General features: G+C 50.4%; 2 protein-coding genes across 3 annotated transcripts in view; one reads left to right on the top strand and one right to left on the bottom strand.

The window, feature by feature from the left end:
- Positions 1–2,277, top strand: part of MMP25 (matrix metallopeptidase 25) — a 50,780-nt gene extending 48,503 nt beyond the window's left edge. Inside the window, exon 10 of the mRNA XM_075318672.1 lies at positions 997–2,277. Coding sequence (XP_075174787.1) covers positions 997–1,259 — 263 coding nt within the window. The 3' untranslated portion in view covers positions 1,260–2,277. The remainder of the gene's footprint in view (positions 1–996) is intronic.
- Positions 1,322–21,664, bottom strand: SRRM2 (serine/arginine repetitive matrix 2). Of its 2 annotated transcripts, XM_075318670.1 has the most exons (14): positions 21,416–21,664; positions 20,091–20,192; positions 19,730–19,885; positions 19,437–19,517; positions 17,347–17,403; positions 16,692–16,721; positions 16,067–16,117; positions 15,113–15,181; positions 14,895–15,039; positions 8,748–14,782; positions 2,680–2,889; positions 2,493–2,597; positions 2,319–2,411; positions 1,322–2,099 (listed from the first exon to the last, which is right to left on the bottom strand). In XM_075318670.1, exons 1-14 carry the CDS (start codon positions 21,652–21,654, stop codon positions 2,090–2,092), a joined length of 7,383 nt encoding a protein of 2,460 aa, XP_075174785.1. In that variant the 5' UTR covers positions 21,655–21,664; the 3' UTR covers positions 1,322–2,089. The 2 variants fall into 2 exon arrangements, with proteins under 2 accessions (XP_075174785.1, XP_075174786.1); XM_075318671.1 differs by lacking the exon at positions 16,067–16,117.
- Positions 21,665–23,036: the final 1,372 nt, after the last annotated feature.

Below are 23,036 nucleotides of genomic sequence, written 5' to 3'. Positions count from 1 at the left end.
GAGGATGACCGGGCACACAAGTCACTGACCATCACGCACAGGCCCAGAGGAGAGACTCCTGTAGAATAGAAAACTGGGAGAGCCTTACGGCACGTAGCCCTCTCTTTCTTTCTTTCTCCCCCTCCGCTGCCATGCGCGCAGACCTTTCTTTCTCCCCCTCCGCCGCCACGCGCAGACCTTTCTTTCTCCCCCTCCGCCGCCACACGCAGACCTTTCTTTCTCCCCCTCCGCCGCCACGCGCAGACCTTTCTTTCTCCCCCTCCGCCGCCACGCGCAGACCTTTCTTTCTCCCCCTCCGCCGCCACGCGCAGACCTTTCTTTCTCCCCCTCCGCCGCCACGCGCAGACCTTTCTGTCTCCTCTCCGCCGCCACGCGCAGACCTTTCTGTCTCCCCTCCGCCCACCCTTTGCCACACGTAGACCTCTTTCTTACCCCCCCCCTCTCCACCATGCGCAGACCTCTATCTTCCCTCCCCCCCCCCCCCCCTTCGCCACACGCAGACCTCTCTTTCTTCCCTCCCCCCAACGCAGACCTTTCTCCTTCGAGTTTGTTCAAACGACAGGCGAAGATGCTTCAGTAAAGTATTGGCATTTTGCAAACCCCAAGAGTTTTTAGCGTGTTTGACAGTTTTTAGCATATTTTTCTAGCATATCTTGGGCGGTTTCCATACAATTTTCTTAACTCCTCACACCCGGGCATCTAAAACTATAGGAGGAGTGTCTATAAAGAAAAAGCCGCCTGTTGAACAGACACTCACTTCTTTTAACCACGTGGCGGCTGTGCTGAAAGCCTGAATGTGTGAACAGCCGTTTGCACATTTTGCTTGTTTTGTTAGCGCTTTTTCAGGAGGTCCCTGATCAAACCTGCTTGTAAGGGATGAGGTGTAAACATGTCCTTATGGCCCTTTCTATGCCAACACTTCACCCGCTCCTCCATAGCCATCCAGCAGAGGGCATTCTACTTTCACCATATTAACCCTTCTGTTTCTTCTCACAGGTCACACATACTTCTTTAAAGGCTCTGAGTATTGGAAGTTTCAAGATGGCAATGTGGAGGCTGAGCCAGGATACCCCCGCAGCATCGCCCTGAACTGGATGTATTGTGCAGCGGCAGCTCCTCCAGAACCTACAGAGGAGCCGGGAAGACGAGACCAGAGAGACTGCAACTGCCCGTGTGCCGGGACCGGCTCCACTCCTATGCCCGCGTCGTTCTGGCTCATTGTGGTGCTCGTGCCTACTCTGCTGCTTGGTGCACCATAAAGGGACACCGCTAACCGGGTACCAGCTCCGCTCTGCCAGAGACTGCAGCCACCCACACCTCGTACAGGGATCGGCTTTGCCTAAACTTTTATTGACAGAAAGTATTCTTGCTGTACAGATTACAAAAAAAAGGAAAAGACAAAATGAACACGACAGAAGTTTCACCGATTCAATTCACTTCTATGCAGCACAAAAGTGGGAAGGAGTCACGCTGGGCGCCGTCCCCAAGCTCCAGAGTGGGAGGAGTCACGCTGGGCGCCGTCCCCAAGCTCCAGAGTGGGAGGAGTCACGCTGGGCGCCGTCCCCAAGCTCCAGAGTGGGAGGAGTCACGCTGGGCGCCGTCCCCAAGCTCCAGAGTGGGAGGAGTCACGCTGGGCGCCGTCCCCAAGCTCCAGAGTGGGAGGAGTCACGCTGGGCGCCGTCCCCAAGCTCCAGAGTGGGAGGAGTCACGCTGGGCGCCGTCCCCAAGCTCCAGAGTGGGAGGAGTCACGCTGGGCGCCGTCCCCAAGCTCCAGAGTGGGAGGAGTCACGCTGGGCGCCGTCCCCAAGCTCCGACGGGGCAGTGTCACTAAGCTTCAGAAGGGAAGGAGTCAAGCTGGGCACAAAGCTTCAGAGGAGCCGCCTAGTAAAAGTCCTTAATGGATTCACATTACCCAGTCACAGACTCCAGCCACATTCTGCCCCCACACCGGAGCACCGCCAACAATCTTTAGATTTACTCAAACGTCCCCCCAAAAAGAAGGAGTTGACTTGCAGTCACCGCAGGATCGAAAAATAAAATCCTAAAAACATTTCCTTGATTTCAAGATGAAGGGCGAGAGGTCTGACGTTCAGGGCGACCTGACAAGAGAGGACATTAGTCAACATCCGCCAACATGCTCCCCTCCCCCATGATGTCTCCAAGGCTCACAGACCTGACAGCAGGACATTCGTGCAGACGACTATCAGACTAATGCATTTTACTGCCAAGTATAAAAGATGAAATAAAGGAAGCTTTTCACACAGTCGCTGTTCCTTTATAGACCACATCAGAGCAGCAGTGTGAGGGGTCACAGTTACCTGGAGGACCTCCGATGTGAGTGCCGGGAGTTGGGGGACTCTCTTCTGAGTTTCCGGTTTGGGGAGCTGTGGCTTCTTCTGATATCACTCTCCCTAGAAAGAGCAGGTCATAAGAGTAGGCTTGAGCCTAAACATGGTGGTGAGAGGTCTAGTGATGGAGTTGCGGTAACGTACCTCCTGCGAGGTGGAGGGGACGGAGGGCGTTGTCGCTCAGCAGGAGAATAGCTGAGGGAGCGGGAATCTCTCAGGGAGTCTATGGGTTTACGGGGACTCCGTGATCTGGCAATGCAGAAATTGTGCAGTTACGGAGACGGTGACTACGGTACAAACATCGCACAGAGATTCCACCTGCCGCTCTCACCTCCTCCTGGCCGGGACAGACTCCTTCTTGCTGCTGGGCTTATGAGAAGAGGACGACGATGAAGATGAGGAAGACGAGGAGTCAGATGAGGAGCTTGATGAAGAGGATGAAGATGAGGAAGATGATGTGCTCGAGCTTCGGGATCGCCGTGGTTCTTTCTGAAGCACAGGGTCCTCCTTCACCTCGGCTAGTGATGGGGAACCAGAGATCCTGAGAGGTTACAGGGAATAAAAACAAAGATTAGGAAACATTCCAAGGAGGTCTGATGATTGGAGAAAGATCATAGCGCGCCTCCGAGGAGAGCGCCATCGCCTGTCTGATGAGAAAGGTGTTCTAATCCAGCTCTGTCTACAGGTCATGATCTGCAGGGGGGTGGGGGAAGGGAGCGCGAGACCCTTCTGTGCCCTGGACTCCTATCCACATGCTGCAATTTAACACGTCAGATACTTTCTTCCTCTGCACATCGGTCACATGAACGCGGCCTCGATGTTATATGGTCGGCTGGTCCTAGTGGCTCTGCCTATTATCCGTAGTGTGAATGGGCAGCTTTACTGACCAGATCCATACACTGACATCTCACCGTGTGTTCCTTACCAGGGATCCATGGAAGAAGCAGTGGCTCTCCGGACCATCGCTCTCCATGGAGCCTGCAGTTTGTCAGCACAGATGTCCCTAACAAACAGCACCAGTAAATATATAGAGGATCAGCATACCCAAAATGGAGACTGGATCCATAAAGGGGTCCTCGTCCCCCAATTCTCCTGCCTTGTGGGAGGTGGGACCCTTCTGGTGTCACATAGCTGGGCAATTGTGCTCCCTGTGCAGAATTACCATCCATTCATACCACTGATACATTGGCTTTTCTGCAAGAGTCACAGCTCGTCACAGACGAAACGCAAAAGAGTCACAGCTCGTCACAAAGACGAGACGCAAAAGAGTCACAGCTCGTCACAAAGACGAGACGCAAAAGTCACAGCTCGTCACAAAGACGAGACGCAAAAGTCACAGCTCGTCACAAAGACGAGACGCAAAAGTCACAGCTCGTCACAAAGACGAGACGCAAAAGTCACAGCTCGTCACAAAGACGAGACGCAAAAGAGTCACAGCTCGTCACAAAGACGAGACGCAAAAGAGTCATAGCTCGCCACAAAGACGACACACAAAAGAGTCACAGCTGGTCACAGACGAAACGCAAAAGAGTCACAGCTCGTCACAAAGACGAGACGCAAAAGAGTCACAGCTCGCCACAAAGACGAGACGCAAAAGTCACAGCTCGTCACAGAGACGAGACGCAAAAGTCACAGCTCGTCACAAAGACGAGACGCAAAAGTCACAGCTCGCCTAGAAACACGAGACGCAAAAGAGTCACAGCTCGTCAAAGACGAAACGCAAAAGAGTCACAGCTCGTCACAAAGACGAGACGCAAATGTCACAGCTCGTCACAGAGACGAGACGCAAATGTCACAGCTCGTCACAAAGACGAGACGCAAATGTCACAGCTCGTCACCAAGATGAGACGCAAATGTCACAGCTCGTCACCAAGACGCGACGCAAAAGTCACAGCTCGTCACAAAGACGCGACGCAAAAGAGTCACAGCTCGCCACAAAGACGAGACGTAAATGTCACAGCTCGTCACAAAGACGAGACGCAAAAGTCACAGCTCGTCACAAAGACGAGACGCAAAAGTCACAGCTCGTCACAAAGACGAGACGCAAAAGTCACAGCTCGTCACAAAGACTCGACGCAAAAGTCACAGCTCGTCACAAAGACGAGACGCAAAAGTCACAGCTCGTCACAAAGACGAGACGCAAAAGTCACAGCTCGTCACCAAGACGAGACGCAAAAGTCACAGCTCGTCACCAAGACGAGACGCAAAAGTCACAGCTCGTCACAAAGACGAGACGCAAATGTCACAGCTCGTCACAAAGACGAGACGCAAATGTCACAGCTCGTCACAAAGACGAGACGCAAATGTCACAGCTCGCCTAGAAACACGACGCAAATGTCACAGCTCGTCACCAAGACGAGACGCAAAAGAGTCATAGCTCGCCACAAAGACGACACACAAAAGAGTCACAGCTCGTCACAGACGAAACGCAAAAGAGTCACAGCTCGTCACAAAGACGAGACGCAAAAGAGTCACAGCTCGCCACAAAGACGAGACGCAAAAGTCACAGCTCGTCACAGAGACGAGACGCAAAAGTCACAGCTCGTCACAAAGACGAGACGCAAAAGTCACAGCTCGCCTAGAAACACGAGACGCAAAAGAGTCACAGCTCGTCACAAAGACGAGACGCAAAAGTCACAGCTCGCCTAGAAACACGAGACGCAAATGTCACAGCTCGTCAAAGACGAAACGCAAAAGAGTCACAGCTCGTCACAAAGACGAGACGCAAATGTCACAGCTCGTCACAAAGACGAGACGCAAATGTCACAGCTCGTCACAAAGACGAGACGCAAAAGTCACAGCTCGTCACAAAGACGAGACGCAAAAGAGTCACAGCTCGTCACAAAGACGAGACGCAAATGTCACAGCTCGCCACCAAGACGAGACGCAAAAGTCACAGCTCGTCACAGACGAGACGCAAATGTCACAGCTCGTCACAGACGAGACGCAAATGTCACAGCTCGCCTAGAAACACGAGACGCAAAAGTCACAGCTCGCCTAGAAACACGAGACGCAAATGTCACAGCTCGCCTAGAAACACGAGACGCAAAAGTCACAGCTCGCCTAGAAACACGAGACGCAAAAGTCACAGCTCGTCACAAAGACGAGACGCAAAAGTCACAGCTCGCCTAGAAACACGAGACGCAAAAGTCACAGCTCGCCTAGAAACACGAGACGCAAAAGTCACAGCTCGCCACCAAAACGAGACGCAAATGTCACAGCTCGTCACAAAGACGCAAATGTCACAGCTCGCCTAGAAACACGAGACGCAAAAGTCACAGCTCGTCACAAAGACGAGACGCAAATGTCACAGCTCGCCTAGAAACACGAGACGCAAAAGTCACAGCTCGCCTAGAAACACGAGACGCAAAAGTCACAGCTCGTCACAAAGACGAGACGCAAATGTCACAGCTCGTCACAAAGACGAGACGCAAATGTCACAGCTCGTCACAAAGACGAGACGCAAATGTCACAGCTCGTCACAAAGACGAGACGCAAATGTCACAGCTCGTCACAAAGACGAGACGCAAATGTCACAGCTCGTCACAAAGACGAGACGCAAATGTCACAGCTCGTCACAAAGACGAGACGCAAAAGTCACAGCTCGCCACAAAGACGAGACGCAAAAGTCAAAGCTCGTCACAGACGAAACGCAAAAGTCACAGCTCGTCACAGACGAAACGCAAAAGTCACAGCTCGCCACCAAGACGAGATGCAAATGTCACAGCTCGTCACAAAGACGAGACGCAAAAGTCACAGCTCGTCACAGACGAAACGCAAAAGTCACAGCTCGCCAAGAAACACGAGACGCAAATGTCACAGCTCGTCACAAAGACGAGACGCAAAAGTCACAGCTCGCCACAAAGACGAGACGCAAAAGTCACAGCTCGTCACAAAGACACAAAAGTCACAGCTCGTCACAAAGACGAGACGCAAATGTCACAGCTCGTCACAGACGAAACGCAAAAGTCACAGCTCGTCACAAAGACGAGATGCAAAAGTCACAGCTCGTCACAAAGACGAGATGCAAAAGTCACAGCTCGTCACAAAGAAGAGACGCAAATGTCACAGCTCGTCACAAAGACGAGACGCAAAAGAGTCACAGCTCGTCACAAAGACGAGATGCAAAAGTCACAGCTCGTCACAAAGACGAGACGCAAAAGTCACAGCTCGTCACAAAGACGAGATGCAAAAGTCACAGCTCGCCTAGAAACACGAGACGCAAAAGTCACAGCTCGTCACAAAGACGAGACGCAAATGTCACAGCTCGTCACAAAGACGAGACGCAAATGTCACAGCTCGTCACAAAGACGAGACGCAAATGTCACAGCTCGTCACAAAGACGAGACGCAAATGTCACAGCTCGTCACAAAGACGAGACGCAAAAGTCACAGCTCGCCTAGAAACACGAGACGCAAAAGTCACAGCTCGTCACAAAGACGAGACGCAAATGTCACAGCTCGTCACAAAGACGAGACGCAAATGTCACAGCTCGTCACAAAGACAAGACGCAAATGTCACAGCTCGTCACAAAGACGAGACGCAAAAGTCACAGCTCGTCACAAAGACGAGACGCAAATGTCACAGCTCGTCACAAAGACGAGACGCAAATGTCACAGCTCGTCACAGACGAAACGCAAAAGTCACAGCTCGCCAAGAAACACGAGACGCAAAAGTCACAGCTCGTCACAAAGACACACAAAAGTCACAGCTCGTCACAAAGACGAGACGCAAAAGTCACAGCTCGTCACAAAGACGAGACGCAAAAGTCACAGCTCGCCTAGAAACACGAGACGCAAAAGTCACAGCTCGTCACAAAGACGAGACGCAAAAGTCACAGCTCGTCACAGACGAAACGCAAAAGTCACAGCTCGCCAAGAAACACGAGACGCAAATGTCACAGCTCGTCACAAAGACGACACAAAAGTCACAGCTCGTCACAAAGACGAGACGCAAAAGTCACAGCTCGCCTAGAAACACGAGACGCAAATGTCACAGCTCGTCACAAAGACGAGACGCAAAAGTCACAGCTCGTCACAGACGAAACGCAAAAGTCACAGCTCGCCAAGAAACACGAGACGCAAATGTCACAGCTCGTCACAAAGACGAGACGCAAAAGTCACAGCTCGCCTAGAAACACGAGACGCAAATGTCACAGCTCGTCACAAAGACGAGACGCAAAAGTCACAGCTCGTCACAAAGACGACACAAAAGTCACAGCTCTTCTCCATGGAGGGGGATCACTCACAAGGAAGTACAAGAAGCAATGAGATGAAACTTAAAGGAGATTCAGATTAGACATTAAGAAACACTGACAGTGAGGGTAGTCAGGGAGTGGAACAGGCTACCACGGGAGGTTGAGAGTTCTCCATGAACGGAAATCTTCAAGTGGAAACTGGATAAACATAGCTGGGATGATTTAGGAAAACCTGCACTCGAAGGGGGTTGGACCCGATGGCCCTTGAGATCCCTTTCAAATCTACCATTCTATGAGGCTTCTCATCCATGGAGGGGGTCACTCACAATGTGTGGGGGCTTGTCATCCATGGAGGGGGATCACTCACAATGTGTGGGGGCTTGTCATCCATGGAGGGGGATCACTCACAATGTGTGGGGGCTTGTCATCCATGGAGGGGGATCACTCACAATGTGTCGGAGTTTCTCATCCATGGAGGAGGGCTTACTCACTTTTCATGGCCTTGTTGGGTATATTAAAGAATGGGATCTAAACCACCTCTGCCAAGAACAACTCCTCCCTTCATCCAGGATAATGTGGTGATGCTTTTTCCTCCATGATGGAGATATGACAAGGCAGAATAACTAGGTATCTCGGGGAACAAAGCATTGACATTTTAGGTCCTTGGCCGGGAAACTCCCCAGATCGCAGTCAGATTGAGAACCTGTAGTCGATATCCAAAAAAATGACAAAGAAAAACCCAGAACTTATGACCCCTCCAGGTCCTGATGAGACAAGAATGGGTAGTCAGTCAGGATCTGCCCCAAAGCAGATACCTGGCCGCCGGGGGCTTAGGGCAGAGTCTGGAGGAATCGGGGGCAGCGCTGGGAATATTCAGACAGTACAGAAAGTATATGAATTTGTCAATATAAGGTAAAAAAATGACAATGTTTATAACTGCTCCTCAGTAACCATAGAAATGGCCAACTAAAACCGTGAAAAACACTGAAGACGCAAAATGTGCATCAGTGCCCAGATTTATGGCTGTGACTGTAGTTGGGTCAATGCATTATTAAGGAGGCCTGCACCATAATATGGCCGCTTTCTTATAAAAACAGCTCCATCTTATCCACAGGTCGTGCCCCGCGGCTTAGCCCCAGTGGACTGAGTGAAGGGGAGCAGATAACCACGCGCTTCAGGCGGTACATTATACAAATACCAACCTCTCTATTTTAGTCGGGGCTTCGGCAGCTGGAGAGGGCTCTTGGGGGCTTGAATCGGAGCAGGACTGTGATGACGAACTCCTCAGCAGTCTACCCTGTTTATTTGAGGAGACATTTTGTCTATCTTGTTGTGAAGACTCAGTTACTCGTGCTGTAGAAGCGTTTTCACTATAGACATTTTCTTTAGCACATTCGGCCACTGCCCTTTGCATTTTGGAGTCCAGTTTGGGATTATTTTCTCCTGTCCCAGGGAAAGGAAGGTTCTCCAGAACAGCTGGAGATGTTAGCAGCTCAGCCGTGGACCCAGCCGGTTCCAATTCACCTGTCTCTGTGTTTGGAGAGGGGCTTCCGGTGGTAGAGGCTTCTCTTTTATCAGCAGACTCGTCCAGCTCTATGGAGGGTTTCTGTTGGGAGTCGTCAGGCTTCTCAACTTGTGACAGAGTTGGGGACTTTTGTGGACTCCCTTGGATAATCAAATAGGGGCTGGCGGACTGTATATTAGCAGTTCTTTTGGGAGAGCTCCTTTGCTGTGGTACAGATTTACCAACTGTTGGTGATGTGGATGGTCTCAGCTGCCTAGGAGCTCGAGACTGTTCTCCATTTGAGGATGATGAACGGCTCCGTCTAATTGCCCTGCTACTTTGTGAACTCTTATGTCTATCAGAAGATTTGGTCCGTGCTCTTCTATCAAAGGACCGAGACTTTCTCCACGGCGACCTAACTCTCTTCCGCCTAGATGAAGAGGTGGATCTGTCCCGACGATAATAACCATGAGGCCTATCACGTCTGTATGGTGATCGTGATCTCCTTTTTGGAGAAGATCTCGAATTTCCCCGATGGGAGTACCGATAAGAATCATATCTTGATGGCGATCTTGATCTCCCTTTCCAAGGTGAGGATCTAGAATGACCATGACGAGAACGCCATGAATGGTCAGTGCGTGAGCGAGAACCTGAGCGGCCTCTTCTCGGGGAAGTTGGAGATCTGCCACGTCCCCATCTGCTACGATTTTGCCAAGATGGTGAACGTCTTGAAGAGGATCGTGAGCGATTTCTACGAGAATATCTGTCTGTCCTGGACCTTGAACGAGACCTAAATGCGCGAGGTGGTGTTCTTCCTCTGTGTCTTGGGGGTGTGGTTGACCTGCCTTTCTGAACAGGTGACCGTGATGGAGATCTTTTTCTTTGTGGCTCTCTTCCAGAGGGGCGAGATATGTCCCTGTGATTCACTGATGACCTTGAAGAAGAGCGTGACTGGGCAAGTTTCTCTTTCTCTCGAACAGAACCATACCTTGAAGATTTGTGCCTTGGAGAGTCAGCAGATTTCTCTCTTTCAGGCGATGCAATGCGCCGTATTGGTGGGAGATCTGGCACATTAACTTTTTGAGGAGATGCGGGGTCCTCTGAAGAACTACTTTCACTTGAAGAGTCGGAACTGCTGTCCTCTGAGGAGGAACCTGAGCTGCTGTGTTTTGATGAAGTCAGGGACTTAGGACTTTTATGTGTAGTAGGTGAGAAAGACTGTCTTCTAAAGTCAGGAAGCTCTGGCCTCTTCACTTCACCACTTTCAAAAAGCACATTAGATTGAGTATACGTTAAAGATGTCTTATCACATGCCGTAAGCAGGGGCAGGCAGGAGCTATTCGGTTTATTAGGAGAATCTGGATGATTTTCTGCTGGTTTGCATTCTTCAATGACTTGGAAGACTGAAATATCAGGAGCAATTGGAGATTTAACGGGGCTCCCGATTGTTTTTAGAGAAGAGCCTTCTCTATTTGTGGAGTAACCATCCTGTCTCTCAGGAGAACCAATTTTAGTCAGGATAGGAGAAGAGGTCTCATCCATGGACATTGGAGAAGTACATTTGCTATCCGGTTTGTCTAAGTGAGCCACATGAGGAGATTTTGACCCACTTCTGGGTAACATATCTTCAGAGCTGTCAGCAGGAAGGTCACATTTTACAGCTGATGCTCTGTCACTTTGTAAGGAATCTAAAGGTGTACATGAAGGAGGAGAGACTGCTGCATCCTCGTCAAGATTTGTCTTTAGTTTCTTTGAAGGTGGGGATGTCAAATTTTGCACAGGTGAAGGATTTGATTCCTCGTCATCTTCAGAGGATGATGAAGAGGAAGAGGAGGAAGAGGATGATGAAGACGAAGATGAAGAGGAGGAGGATGATGAAGAGGAGGATGAGGAGGATGTTGAGGAACTAGATTTTTTTCTCTTGGGTCTCTTTTGTATTTCTTGTTCTGTAGATTTGGTATCTCTTGGTGAATCTCCTTCACCAGAGACCACACATTCAGGTGCAATATCTTCCTTTACACTAGTCTCTGAAGTCCTCAGAGGAGAGGGCTTGGAGCAGGGAACTTGGTCTTCTGGCTTATCCTTTACTGGCTTTAGCCCAGTTACTTGGGAGTCTGTTCCATTAATTTCTGTATATAGAGAGACACTCTCTGCCTCGGTTACATATTCTTTGGTAGACACATCATGCTGTTCTTGTGATGCACTCGTGATTTGGAAGATTTCACTGTCCTGTGCCTTTCCTGGCGGAGAACCTAAACTATGGGTATGCTCCTTGATGGTAGACTTCACATCCTCCTGGGAATACAAACTAGTTTTATAAGACTGAGTCTTCAATTTCCCTTCATGGTCTGAAGATGAACAATGTGAAGACTTTGCCTCACTTTCAGAGGTTCTAGGTTTAGGTTGAGAAATTTCAGGACTTGAATCACTATCGGATGACCCAGATTTTAGTTGACGCGGTGGCGTTACAGATGTACGTTCAGGTGATCTTGAAGAATACTTGTTAGTATGAGCAGATCTAGTTTCATGCTCCTGTGAGGATTTATTTTTGAGGGATTGATTTGAGTATTCCCTTTCAGATGATCTATAATCACGTCTTCTCTCAGACTGTCTGACATCTGACTCTTGTTCTGATCTAGAATGTCCGTGTTGCGAGAACCTTGATTTTTCTTCATGTTCTGGTGATCTAGTGCTATGATTTTTGCCATGGGATGATGCTAAGTTAGACTTTGATGAGGTTTGAGAACTTGACCTTCGATCTGAACGTTGGACTGAAGACAACCTGGAGCCGGTCTTACTTGGAGGCCTGGACCCAGATAATCTTTCAGGTGAGGATTCTGAAGTTTCTCTATGTGGGATTGGTTTCAATTTGGATTGTTCTTCGGATGAAGAGTGTGAGCTGGCTCTGGATTTTGAGTGTTTACCTCTAGGTTGCCGTTCAGGTGAAGATTCTGAGCTTTCGCTTAACTGTGGTTTGCTTTCAGTCTGCTGCTCAGAAGATAACCTTTGAGTCACTCGAGGTGACATTTTACTTTGGATCCGACTGTCTGGAGAGGACCTAGGGCTTTTTCTTGGTGAAGGTCTAACTCTATACCGATTTTCTGGAGAAGATTCTGACCTTGTTCTAGTAGATTGCACTTTACTTCTTGGCTGCCTTTCCAGAGACGACTCAGAACTAGTTCGAGAAGGTGTACGTCTATTAGGCTGTCTTTCAGGAGAAGACTCTGAACTAGCTTTAGACTGTGGGGAACGTAACATGTGTTTTTCAGAGAATTGTTTGAGCCTTGATTTAATTTGTTTAGAAGCATTATCTGAAGATTCTTCTAATCGTTGCTTATTTTTAGATGACACTTTAGCATCAAAAATATTAGACCCGATTTTAGACAGTTGGGATCCATCTTCTCGTTCAGATGACGAATGTGATCTTGGGTGCTGTTGCGATTTTAACTTTCGTTCAGAAGACGATAGAGTTCTAGTTCTACTGGGTGAACCATGTTTTGTTTTAGGTTCACGACTCGTGCGGCATCTTGTTTGCTTTTCTTTAAGCTCATCTTCAGATGGCTCTGTACTGTTTGAGGAGCTTCCACCTGAGCCAGATCTCATTTTCTGTGAAGCTCGCTTGGATGTATACTCATTCTCTGATGGCAATTTTGGTCTCGATTCATATTTTGAAGACGATTTAGAATCCCCTTTATAAGTCTTCGATTTATCTGAATGATCAAGACTTGATCTCGAGTCAAGATCTTGTGGAATTGTTTTAGCGTGCTTATGATGCCTCATGCTTTCTGAAGACTGGCTGTGCGATGTAGACTTGGAAGACTTCTCGTGGGACGATTCTTTAGATTTCGATCTGAATTCAGAAGTGACAACTTTCTTGTAAAAATCTCTAGATCTTCTTTCACTCTCTTTCCCAATAATAGGAGAAGTTTCCTTATGTGAATGGCTTCTGTGGGATCTTGGAGAAGCTGGTGATCTTGATGCAGTTCTACCACGAGGAGACTTATTTTGTGAAACCTTTCCTTGAGTGATTCTTTGTTCAGAATATCTGGAAGAGCCTCCTCTCGATTTTGGGGAAGAACTGTATCTTCTATTGGAATCCATCTGCTTTTCAGGTTTCCTGCTTTGTGGTGAAGGAGACCTCGATTTCCTTGTCACCCTCACCTTTACAGGGGATATTGATCTGGACATAGACCCTTTTGATCGATTTCTTGAAGACCTATTTTTCTGTACTGGAGACAATGAACGTGAAGATGATCGCCCCTTTGATGACTGGCGTCTGGGTCTTGTTTTGGGAGAAGTAATCTTTTGGGCAGATGCCCGTTGCTTGGGAGACAATGATCGGGATTTTGCTCTTTTTCTAGGTGTTCGTGAACGAGATCTTTTCTTTGTGTGAGAATTTGGACTAGGACTACGAGACCTTGAAGCCATCCGCGTGTCAGAAGGGGTCCTTTTATATCGCGACGTCGAATGAGACCTTTCTTTATCACATGAAGAAGCCCTAATTCGCTTCCGTTCAGGTTTATATACAAGGGGGTTCCTCTGATTTACAGAAGGGGAACGTGACCTTACATCTCGGGATTCTGGAGAGCGTGTGCGAGATTGCCTCCTCCTTTTAGACCGAGAACGTGACCGCTCATTCCTTTCAGGAGACACTGAACTTTTGTGCTTAGCTGCAGACCGAGAGTGTGAACGTGTCTCATTCCTGGCTGAAGACGACATGTCTCTCTTTTTGACATAGTCTGATCCAGCCTTATTATATTGTGGAGTTGTCAAGCGCTTTTTATCACCATAGGGAGACCTTTCTTTTTCACGGTAGTGTCGAGGAGGTGTACGTGACGAAGACCTCGCTCTGCGAGAAGATTTTGAGGTTTCTCTATGTGGAGAAGTAGGTGAATGAGCTTTTCTTGAAGTTTTATTTTGGGGACTTTTTGAAGGAGAAATGGATGAGGATCTGGCTTTCCCCTTAGGGGTCACTGACCGTCCCTTCCTTGGTGGGCTCTCCGAAGGTGACTGAATAGGTTTGGGAGATGGTAACCGGTGTTCTCTCCTAGGACTACGTGATACACTTCTTTGTGACTTTCGACCTTGATCTGGTCGTTGTCCGGGTGAAGGTTTTCTGGAGACGGCAGACTTGGCAGTCTTACTTCCAGTATCTTTTTCTGTTCTGGAATAAGTATTATCTTTGACATGTTCTGAAGACTTCTGCACACTCTTATTAACCAACTTTCCATCAGACATTTCACTTTCCGAGGACGACGATGAAGACGATGATGAAGAGGTGGAAGAAGAGGATGATGAATTTTTAGCTTTTGAAGATTTTTCAGGAGCTGGTTGAGTTTTTTTCTTTCCATCCCATTTCCTGTCTCTTGAATCCTCTCTGGTTTTGCGTTCTGGAGACCTCTTCTCTAGGGATATACTTCGCTCCCTCCTTAAGGATTTAGGTGGCTGTTTGTGAGTAGCTGGCGATCTTCGATGCTCAGGTGAAGCCATCCTGTGTGGCTTCTCTCGGTCACCTTTCTCTTTAGGGTGGCGGTCCTTTGGACTGTCAGGTCTGCTCCTCTTTCGTGGGATTGGGCTGGATCCCGGAGAGGTGTCAGGGGCTGCCGCACTACGCCTCTCGCTTGGTTTATTATCCCTTTTAGTGGCCTCTGGAACAGGTCGGGCATCTTTGGATCTTCTGGGAGAGAACGAAGATGAACGACCTCTGCTGCTTCTCTCATTCCTCGAACCTCTCTGAAAGAAAGCAAAAGTGGACACCATTACAGGCGAAAATAAGATGAGTGTGGGTTATGGCCGCTCAGAACGGTTTAGTGCTGACAGATCTTGTTTTAGACTGTGTACTTACATTCCTAGCATGGCTCATCGCTGGCTGTGGGCTTGGACCTCGATCATTCCTCCGCTCTCGTGAGGAGCTGACTGATCTCTGCCTTTCCGAGTTTTTCATGTGACTGCGTTTTTCACCTTTGCTTCTTTGGACATTGTCTCTGGACCTGGCGGCACCAAAGTGAGGTGTCAGAACAGACAAACTAACGACCAGAAACCACAATCTCATGAGTACAGTACCTGCCGGGGGAGGTCTCATCTGATGAGGAGGAAGATGGCGGTCCACGCGGTGGTGACACACTGGGGGACCTGGAGGGAGGAAGACTGTATAACTATACAAGACACTGAGGCAACGCTGCCCCTCTACACTACGTAAATCACACCCCCGCCAGGCCCCAACTGCAAGCGCCCCACGCTACCCTGCGCCCATGAAAAGGTAAATGCCAAAGTATCCCAAGAAGCCCCGCGGAGCCCCAACACTGCTCCCTCCAGAGGCACAGGCCATACATCAGCCTCCTGGAGCCCCCCAGAGACACAGGCCGTACATCAGCCTCCCGGAGCCCCCCACACTGCTCCCTCCAGAGACACAGGCCGTACATCAGCCTCCCGGAGCCCCCACACTGCTCCCTCCAGAGACACAGGCCGTACATTCGCCTCCCGGAGCCCCCACACTGCTCCCTCCAGAGACACAGGCCGTACATCAGCCTCCCGGAGCCCCCCACACTGCTCCCTCCAGAGGCACAGGCCGTACATACGCCTCCCGGAGCCCCCCCACACTGCTCCCTCCAGAGGCACAGGCCGTACATCAGCCTCCCGGAGCCCCCCACACCCAACCTCTGGGAGGCACAGGCCGTACATCAGCCTCCCGGAGCCCCCCACACTGCTCCCTCCAGAGGCACAGGCCATACATCCGCCTCCCGGAGCCCCCCACACTGCTCCCTCCAGAGACACAGGCCGTACATACGCCTCCCGGAGCCCCCCACACTGCTCCCTCCAGAGGCACAGGCCGTACATCAGCCTCCCGGAGCCCCCCACACCCAACCTCTGGGAGGCACAGGCCGTACATCAGCCTCCCGGAGCCCCCCACACTGCTCCCTCCAGAGGCACAGGCCGTACATCAGCCTCCCGGAGCCCCCCACACCCAACCTCTGGGAGGCACAGGCCGTACATAATCAGATTCCACATTACTGTCACCTTTTTGTCTTTTTGTCTTTATTTTTTCTCTTGCTTTTTGGGCTCGAAGACCTAGAAAAATACATGCAGAATAAGAAACCACAGCGCACAGCTCAGAACCCCCCCCCCCCCTCCTTCCACATGACAAGGTGCACCCCCCCCTCCCCACGACAAGGTGCACCCCCCCCCCTCCCCACGACAAGGTGCACCCCCCCCCCCACGACAAGGTGCACCCCCCCCCTCCCCACGACAAGGTGCAGACCCCCCCCCCCCACGACAAGGTGCAGACCCCCCCCCCACGACAAGGTGCAGACCCCCCCCCACGACAAGGTGCAGACACCCCCCTCCCCCACGACAAGGTGCAGACACCCCCCCCTCCCCCACGACAAGGTGCAGACACCCCCCCCTCCCCCACGACAAGGTGCAGACACCCCCCCTCCCCCACGACAAGGTGCAGACACCCCCCCTCCCCCACGACAAGGTGCAGACACCCCCCCCTCCCCCACGACAAGGTGCAGACACCCCCCCCCCCCCCCCCTCCCACCATGCCAGGGTGCAGACCCACCACCTTCCCACAACACATTATCAAGAGGACTCAACATAGGGAGACCCCCCAGAACACTGTCCACCCCAGACCTGGGCTCACCTGTCCTTCCTCTTAGAATTAGATGAAGACCTAGGCAGCAACAAAACAATAGATTACACAAAGCAAAGCCCCACGCCACGGCAGCGCAGAGACAGCCCCACGCCACGGCAGCGCAGAGACAGCCCTATATACAGAGGATACCGCTACATAACAGCAGCACACCTACACACTGGAGGGCAGCCCTACAGACGCCCGCACACTGGAGGGCAGCCCTACAGACGCCCGCACACTGGAGGGCAGCCCTACAGACGCCCGCACACTGGAGGGCAGCCCTACAGACGCCCGCACACTGGAGGGCAGCCCTACAGACGCCCGCACACTGGAGGGCAGCCCTACAGACGCCCGCACACTGGAGGGCAGCCCTACAGACGCCCGCACACTGGAGGGCAGCCCTACAGACGCCCGCACACTGGAGGGCAGCCCTACAGACGCCCGCACACTGGAGGGCAGCCCTACAGACGCCCGCACACTGGAGGGCAGCCCTACAGACGCCCGCACACTGGAGGGCAGCCCTACAGACGCCCGCACACTGGAGGGCAGCCCTACAGACGCCCGCACACTGGAGGGCAGCCCTATAAACAGGATAGCCTTTGGAAATATTGGACAGCACAGGGCTACAGCAGCCCCATCCCAATAGACGTTTCTATGGATTTACCGATGCTTGTGGGACTTTGACTTCTTCTCCTTGTGGCCGGGGGAGCGGCTGTGAGACCTGGGACACAGAGGTAAGATATTAAACATACCGGGATCCCCTGGAGCCTACGAAGATATCGACATGGGAACTGGATGGGCTGCCAGCATCATCACAGGCAAATAGTATCCATCTACCCCTCTGGCCATCACCACAGCCCAGCAGGACAGCGAGCGGCTCTATGACGAGCAGCTACGACACTGCAGACAGGTCGCAAAGCCGGAGCGGTCAGGACTGCCAGGATAACCATTACTCCAGGGGCAAAGGAGACACCAAAAAGGAACATAATAAAGAGACAGGAATGTACACTCCCTGACAGAAGTTCTGTCGCTTCTCCATGTTATGTAAATAAAAGCTGATAACCTGACTTTAAATTCATCCATTGGTTTTATAAATTACTCGTTTGAAAGCTGAAACCCTCCCAAATTTGGTTTAGGTTATGAAAATAAAGTTGCTGCAAAACTGAAATATTGGTCATTTAATGAACACAGAAAGGTCAGATTTTGTTAAGACAAAAGTTGTCGCCCACAGAAAGTAATGTGAAATTCCCACAAATAATTACCTTCTAATACATAGATATGTGGCATAACATTGGTGAATGAAGTTGTGGTGCTATTAGAGCCATATGTAATATTTTGTGTGACTTCCATGAGCTTGATGCCGGCATCCATGCGGTTATACAATGATTCATACAATTTATTGATGAGGTGATCAGGAATAGCAGAGAATGCATCTTACATGCCTCCCAGAGGTCATCTAGAGTCTTTGGTTTTGTCTTCCAAGCTTCCTCTTTCATCCTACCCCAAACATGCTCAATGATGGTCATGTCTGGTGACTGGGCTGGCCAGTCTTTACAGCAAAGGTCCTCCTGACAAAGAAGACCAAGGTGCGCAGAGATGGATGGATGAGATGGAGACGATCCCGCTGCAGAATGTGACCCCTTTTATGATTTGGGAATGTAAGAGGTAGCTAATGCTTCTTGATATTTTAGACTATTGATATTGCCTTCCACCTTGCAAATGTTTCGCTCACCCACATACTGAATGTATCCCCAGACCATGATCTTTCCACCACCAAACTTACCTGTTTTGTGGATCCATTCGGGCTCCAGTAGATCTCCTGAAGTAAATGCGGCGGCTGTTGTGTAATTCAACTGAAGAGTCAGAGAAATCCACCTTCTGCCACTTTTCCAGCTTCCATTTGTTTAGCAGGCTGTGGGACTTAAAAAAACGTGTGGCATTTGCTACTTGCCTTTTGTTTAGTGCTGGCTTCTGGACACTGATTAAACCATGGAGGCCATTTTGAGACAGAATCCTACAAACTGTTCTAGTTGACACAGGGACTTGAGGTGACCAGGCCTGTTGGAGCTCTGCTGCAGTGGAAGAGGGGCTGGCTTTGGATTTTCTAACCAACAAACGTTCCTCCTGAGCAGTTGTCTTGCGGAGTCTGCCGGACCTGGGCTTGTCAAAAATATCTCCAGTCTCCTCAAAACAATTTTTAATTCTTTGTACTTGACGCTGAGACACATTAAAGGTGCAGCCACCTCTGCAGTGGATCTGGTCTTCAGCCTCTTGATAATCAAGGCTTTGGTCGCAGGGTGGATTTTTGGCATGTTGTCAGAGGTCAAGTTGCAGTTCAACTGAAGGTCTGAGGTGCTGGGTTTCTTTGTATACACACCCACTAATTAACCGATCATTTAGTGAGCACAGGTGAAGATGTAAACTAGGATTGGGTGCATTATATGACAAGGCGACAACTTTTGTCTTGCCAAAATCTGACCTTTCTGTGTTCATTAAATGATCAATATTTCAGCTTTGCAGCAACCTTATTTTCATAACCTAAACCAAATTTGGGAGGGTTTCAGCTTTCAAAAGAGTAATTTATAAAACCAATGGATGAATTTAAAGTCAGGTTATAAGCTTTTATTTACATGACATGGATAAGCCACAGAACTTCTGTCAGGGAGTGTATGGGGATGGCAGAGGGCCTGTGACAAGCCAGCTAAAAGCCCACCCCACAGTCCCCCCCAACAGTGACCCCCAGGAGGACATTACCGTCCACGATCTTTCTTCTTTTTCTTCTTCTTGTGTTTGCTGGGAGATGGAGAGCGGGAACCTTCTGTGTCTGCGACGAAACTGAGGGAACAGGAGACAGTCAGGATGGAGAACGGGCCACGGGAGCAGAGCACATGCACGTTGCTCTGGGGCAGTGTATGCAGACTTAAGGCGCACCCACCCAGAACCGCGGCCAACAGGGCTTCCTCGCCCCAACTGCGGACTCTGGGGCCACCGTGTCACCCAGAACCGGACTGAGGACTCCTGGACCCCCCCCCCCCTCCCCGACACACCTGTAGGATTTCTGCTGCTCCTGCTGTTTGACTGCCGCTCTGCGGTTGGGATCGAAGCTGCTGCCGTCCACATAGCTGTCACTGATACCGAACGCTGCTCGGAGACGCTCATTCTTCTTCTCGTTTGCTTCAGCAAGCTGATGAGTCTCCGAAACACTGCAAGAGAAGTGGCGGCGTAAGACAGGGGAAGGCGGCGGCGTAAGACAGGGGAAGGCGGCGGCGTAAGACAGGGGAAGGCGGCGGCGTAAGACAGGGGAAGGCGGCGGCGTAAGACAGGGGAAGGCGGCGGCGTAAGACAGGGGAAGGCGGTGGCGTAAGACAGGGGAAGGCGGCGGCGAGATGCCGGACACAAGCCACATACTTAGTCTTCAGCTTCTCGTCCTCCTTCTGTAAGCTCAGATCCTTCTCCTGGAGCATAAGCCTGAAAGTGGCCACCTTCTCCTGGATCTCCACCTCACTGTACCTGGGGGAGGAGAGGAAAACCCTGCCATTACTCCGGATCAGGTACTCTACCAACCCCTCCACAAGGCCCAGGGACATCCCCACCCCTACCAGCCTTCCCTCCCTGCCAAGGCAACACCCCCCCTTCTTTTGACACAGTGGCCGTCCAAGCCCAGGCAAAAAAAAAAAAACAACACAAAAACACCCAATCCCACAACTTCAAACCTTTCCCTCAGCACAGGCGCCTTTTCGACCACTCCACCCGTCCCCTTCTATAAAAACCTCCCACCGTCCCTGATCTCATCCCACAAACCTCCCCATCATTCTTGGCCTAGGCTCCCTCCTGACCACTACCTATTGGACCAGACGCCCCCCCCCACCTCAATTACCCCTTCATCCCAGTCCAGGCGCCCGCCCTCTCTCCCCAGGCGCCCTCTCTCCCCAGGCGCCCTCTCTCCCCAGGCGCCCTCTCTCCCCAGGCGCCCTCTCTCCCCAGGCGCCCTCTCTCCCCAGGCGCCCTCTCTCCCCAGGCGCCCTCTCTCCCCAGGCGCCCTCTCTCCCCAGGCGCCCTCTCTCCCCAGGCGCCCTCTCTCCCCAGGCGCCCTCTCTCCCCAGGCGCCCTCTCTCCCCAGGCGCCCTCTCTCCCCAGGCGCCCTCTCTCCCCAGGCGCCCTCTCTCCCCAGGCGCCCTCTCTCCCCAGGCGCCCTCTCTCCCCAGGCGCCCTCTCTCCCCAGGCGCCCTCTCTCCCCAGGCGCCCTCTCTCCCCAGGCGCCCTCTCTCCCCAGGCGCCCTCTCTCCCCAGGCGCCCTCTCTCCCCAGGCGCCCTCTCTCCCCAGGCGCCCTCTCTCCCCAGGCGCCCTCTCTCCCCAGGCGCCCTCTCTCCCCAGGCGCCCTCTCTCCCCAGGCGCCCTCTCTCCCCAGGCGCCCTCTCTCCCCAGGCGCCCTCTCTCCCCAGGCGCCCTCTCTCCCCAGGCGCCCTCTCTCCCCAGGCGCCCTCTCTCCCCAGGCGCCCTCTCTCCCCAGGCGCCCTCTCTCCCCAGGCGCCCTCTCTCCCCAGGCGCCCTCTCTCCCCAGGCGCCCTCTCTCCCCAGGCGCCCTCTCTCCCCAGGCGCCCTCTCTCCCCAGGCGCCCTCTCTCCCCAGGCGCCCTCTCTCCCCAGGCGCCCTCTCTCCCCAGGCGCCCTCTCTCCCCAGGCGCCCTCTCTCCCCAGGCGCCCTCTCTCCCCAGGCGCCCTCCCTGTCGTACCCTTGCTCCTCCATCATCTCCTCCAGCTCCAGACACTTGAGCTCCACCTTCCTCTTCCTCTCGTGGTCCAGAATTTCTTGGTTCGGCTTCTTTACCAGGAGACTCTCCAGCTTCTTTAACTCCTCCTCGGATTTGTAGTCTGTTCGATCCTTCTTATGGCGAACGGAGGAAAGATTGCGCTGAACATATCCATTAGTGCCGCTGCCCCGCGGGGTTGGGAGTCCGATCCCATTATACATCGCGCCACAGGAGACCTATTACATAATATATATACTGTGTGATAATACACGGGGACTGTACATTATATACTGTGTGATAATACACGGGGACTGTACATTATATATATATATATATACTGTGTGATAATACACGGGGACTGTACATTATATACTGTGTGATAATACACGGGGACTGTACATTATATATATATACTGTGTGATAATACACGGGGACTGTACATTATATATATATATATATACTGTGTGATAATACACGAGGACTGTACATATATATATATATACTGTGTGATAATACACGGGGACTGTACATTATATATATACTGTGTGATAATACACGGTGACTGGACATTATATATATATATATATACTGTGTGATAATACACGGGGACTGGACATTATATATATACTGTGTGATAATACACGGGGACTGGACATTATATATATACTGTGTGATAATACACGGGGACTGTACATTATATATATACTGTGATAATACACGGGGACTGGACATTATATATATACTGTGTGATAATACACGGGGACTGGACATTATATATATACTGTGTGATAATACACGGGGACTGGACATTATATATATACTGTGTGATAATACACGGGGACTGGACATTATATATATATATATACTGTGTGATAATACACGGGGACTGGACATTATATATATATACTGTGATAATACACGAGGACTGTACATTATATATATACTGTGTGATAATACACGGGGACTGTACATTATATATATTACTGTGTGATAATACACGGGGACTGTACATTATATATATATATATATATATATATATATATATATATATATATATACTGTGTGATAATACACGGGGACTGGACATTATATATATACTGTGTGATAATACACGGGGAACTGGACATTATATATATACTGTGTGATAATACACGGGGACTGTACATTATATATATATATATATATATATACTGTGTGATAATACACGGGGACTGGACATTATATATATACTGTGATAATACACGAGGACTGTACATTATATATATACTGTGTGATAATACACGGGGACTGGACATTATATATATACTGTGTGATAATACACGGTGACTGGACATTATATATATACTGTGTGATAATACACGGGGACTGGACATTATATATATATACTGTGTGATAATACACGGGGACTGTACATTATATATATACTGTGTGATAATACACGGGGACTGTACATTATATAGATATACTGTGTGTGATAATACACGGTGACTGGACATTATATATATACTGTGTGATAATACACGGGGACTGGACATTATATATATATATACTGTGTGATAATACACGGGGACTGTACATTATAATATATACTGTGTGATAATAC

The sequence above is a fragment of the Anomaloglossus baeobatrachus genome, chromosome 7 (genome assembly GCF_048569485.1).
Source record: "Anomaloglossus baeobatrachus isolate aAnoBae1 chromosome 7, aAnoBae1.hap1, whole genome shotgun sequence".
NCBI classification, from domain to species: domain Eukaryota; kingdom Metazoa; phylum Chordata; class Amphibia; order Anura; family Aromobatidae; genus Anomaloglossus; species Anomaloglossus baeobatrachus.
This window is presented reverse-complemented; position numbering and strand designations above follow the sequence as displayed.

What these genes read in the sequence shown, in the direction of transcription:
- SRRM2 (XM_075318670.1), bottom strand. Translation starts at nt 21,654, where the DNA reads ATGTATAATGGGATCGGACTCCCAACCCCGCGGGGCAGCGGCACTAAT. An exon ending in GATGAGACCTCCCCCGGCAG is followed by an intron (nt 15,040 to 15,112) that starts GTACTGTACTCA and finishes TGGTGCCGCCAG; the next exon opens with GTCCAGAGACAATGTCCAAA. An exon ending in TCTGTCCCGGCCAGGAGGAG is followed by an intron (nt 2,598 to 2,679) that starts GTGAGAGCGGCA and finishes CTGCATTGCCAG; the next exon opens with ATCACGGAGTCCCCGTAAAC.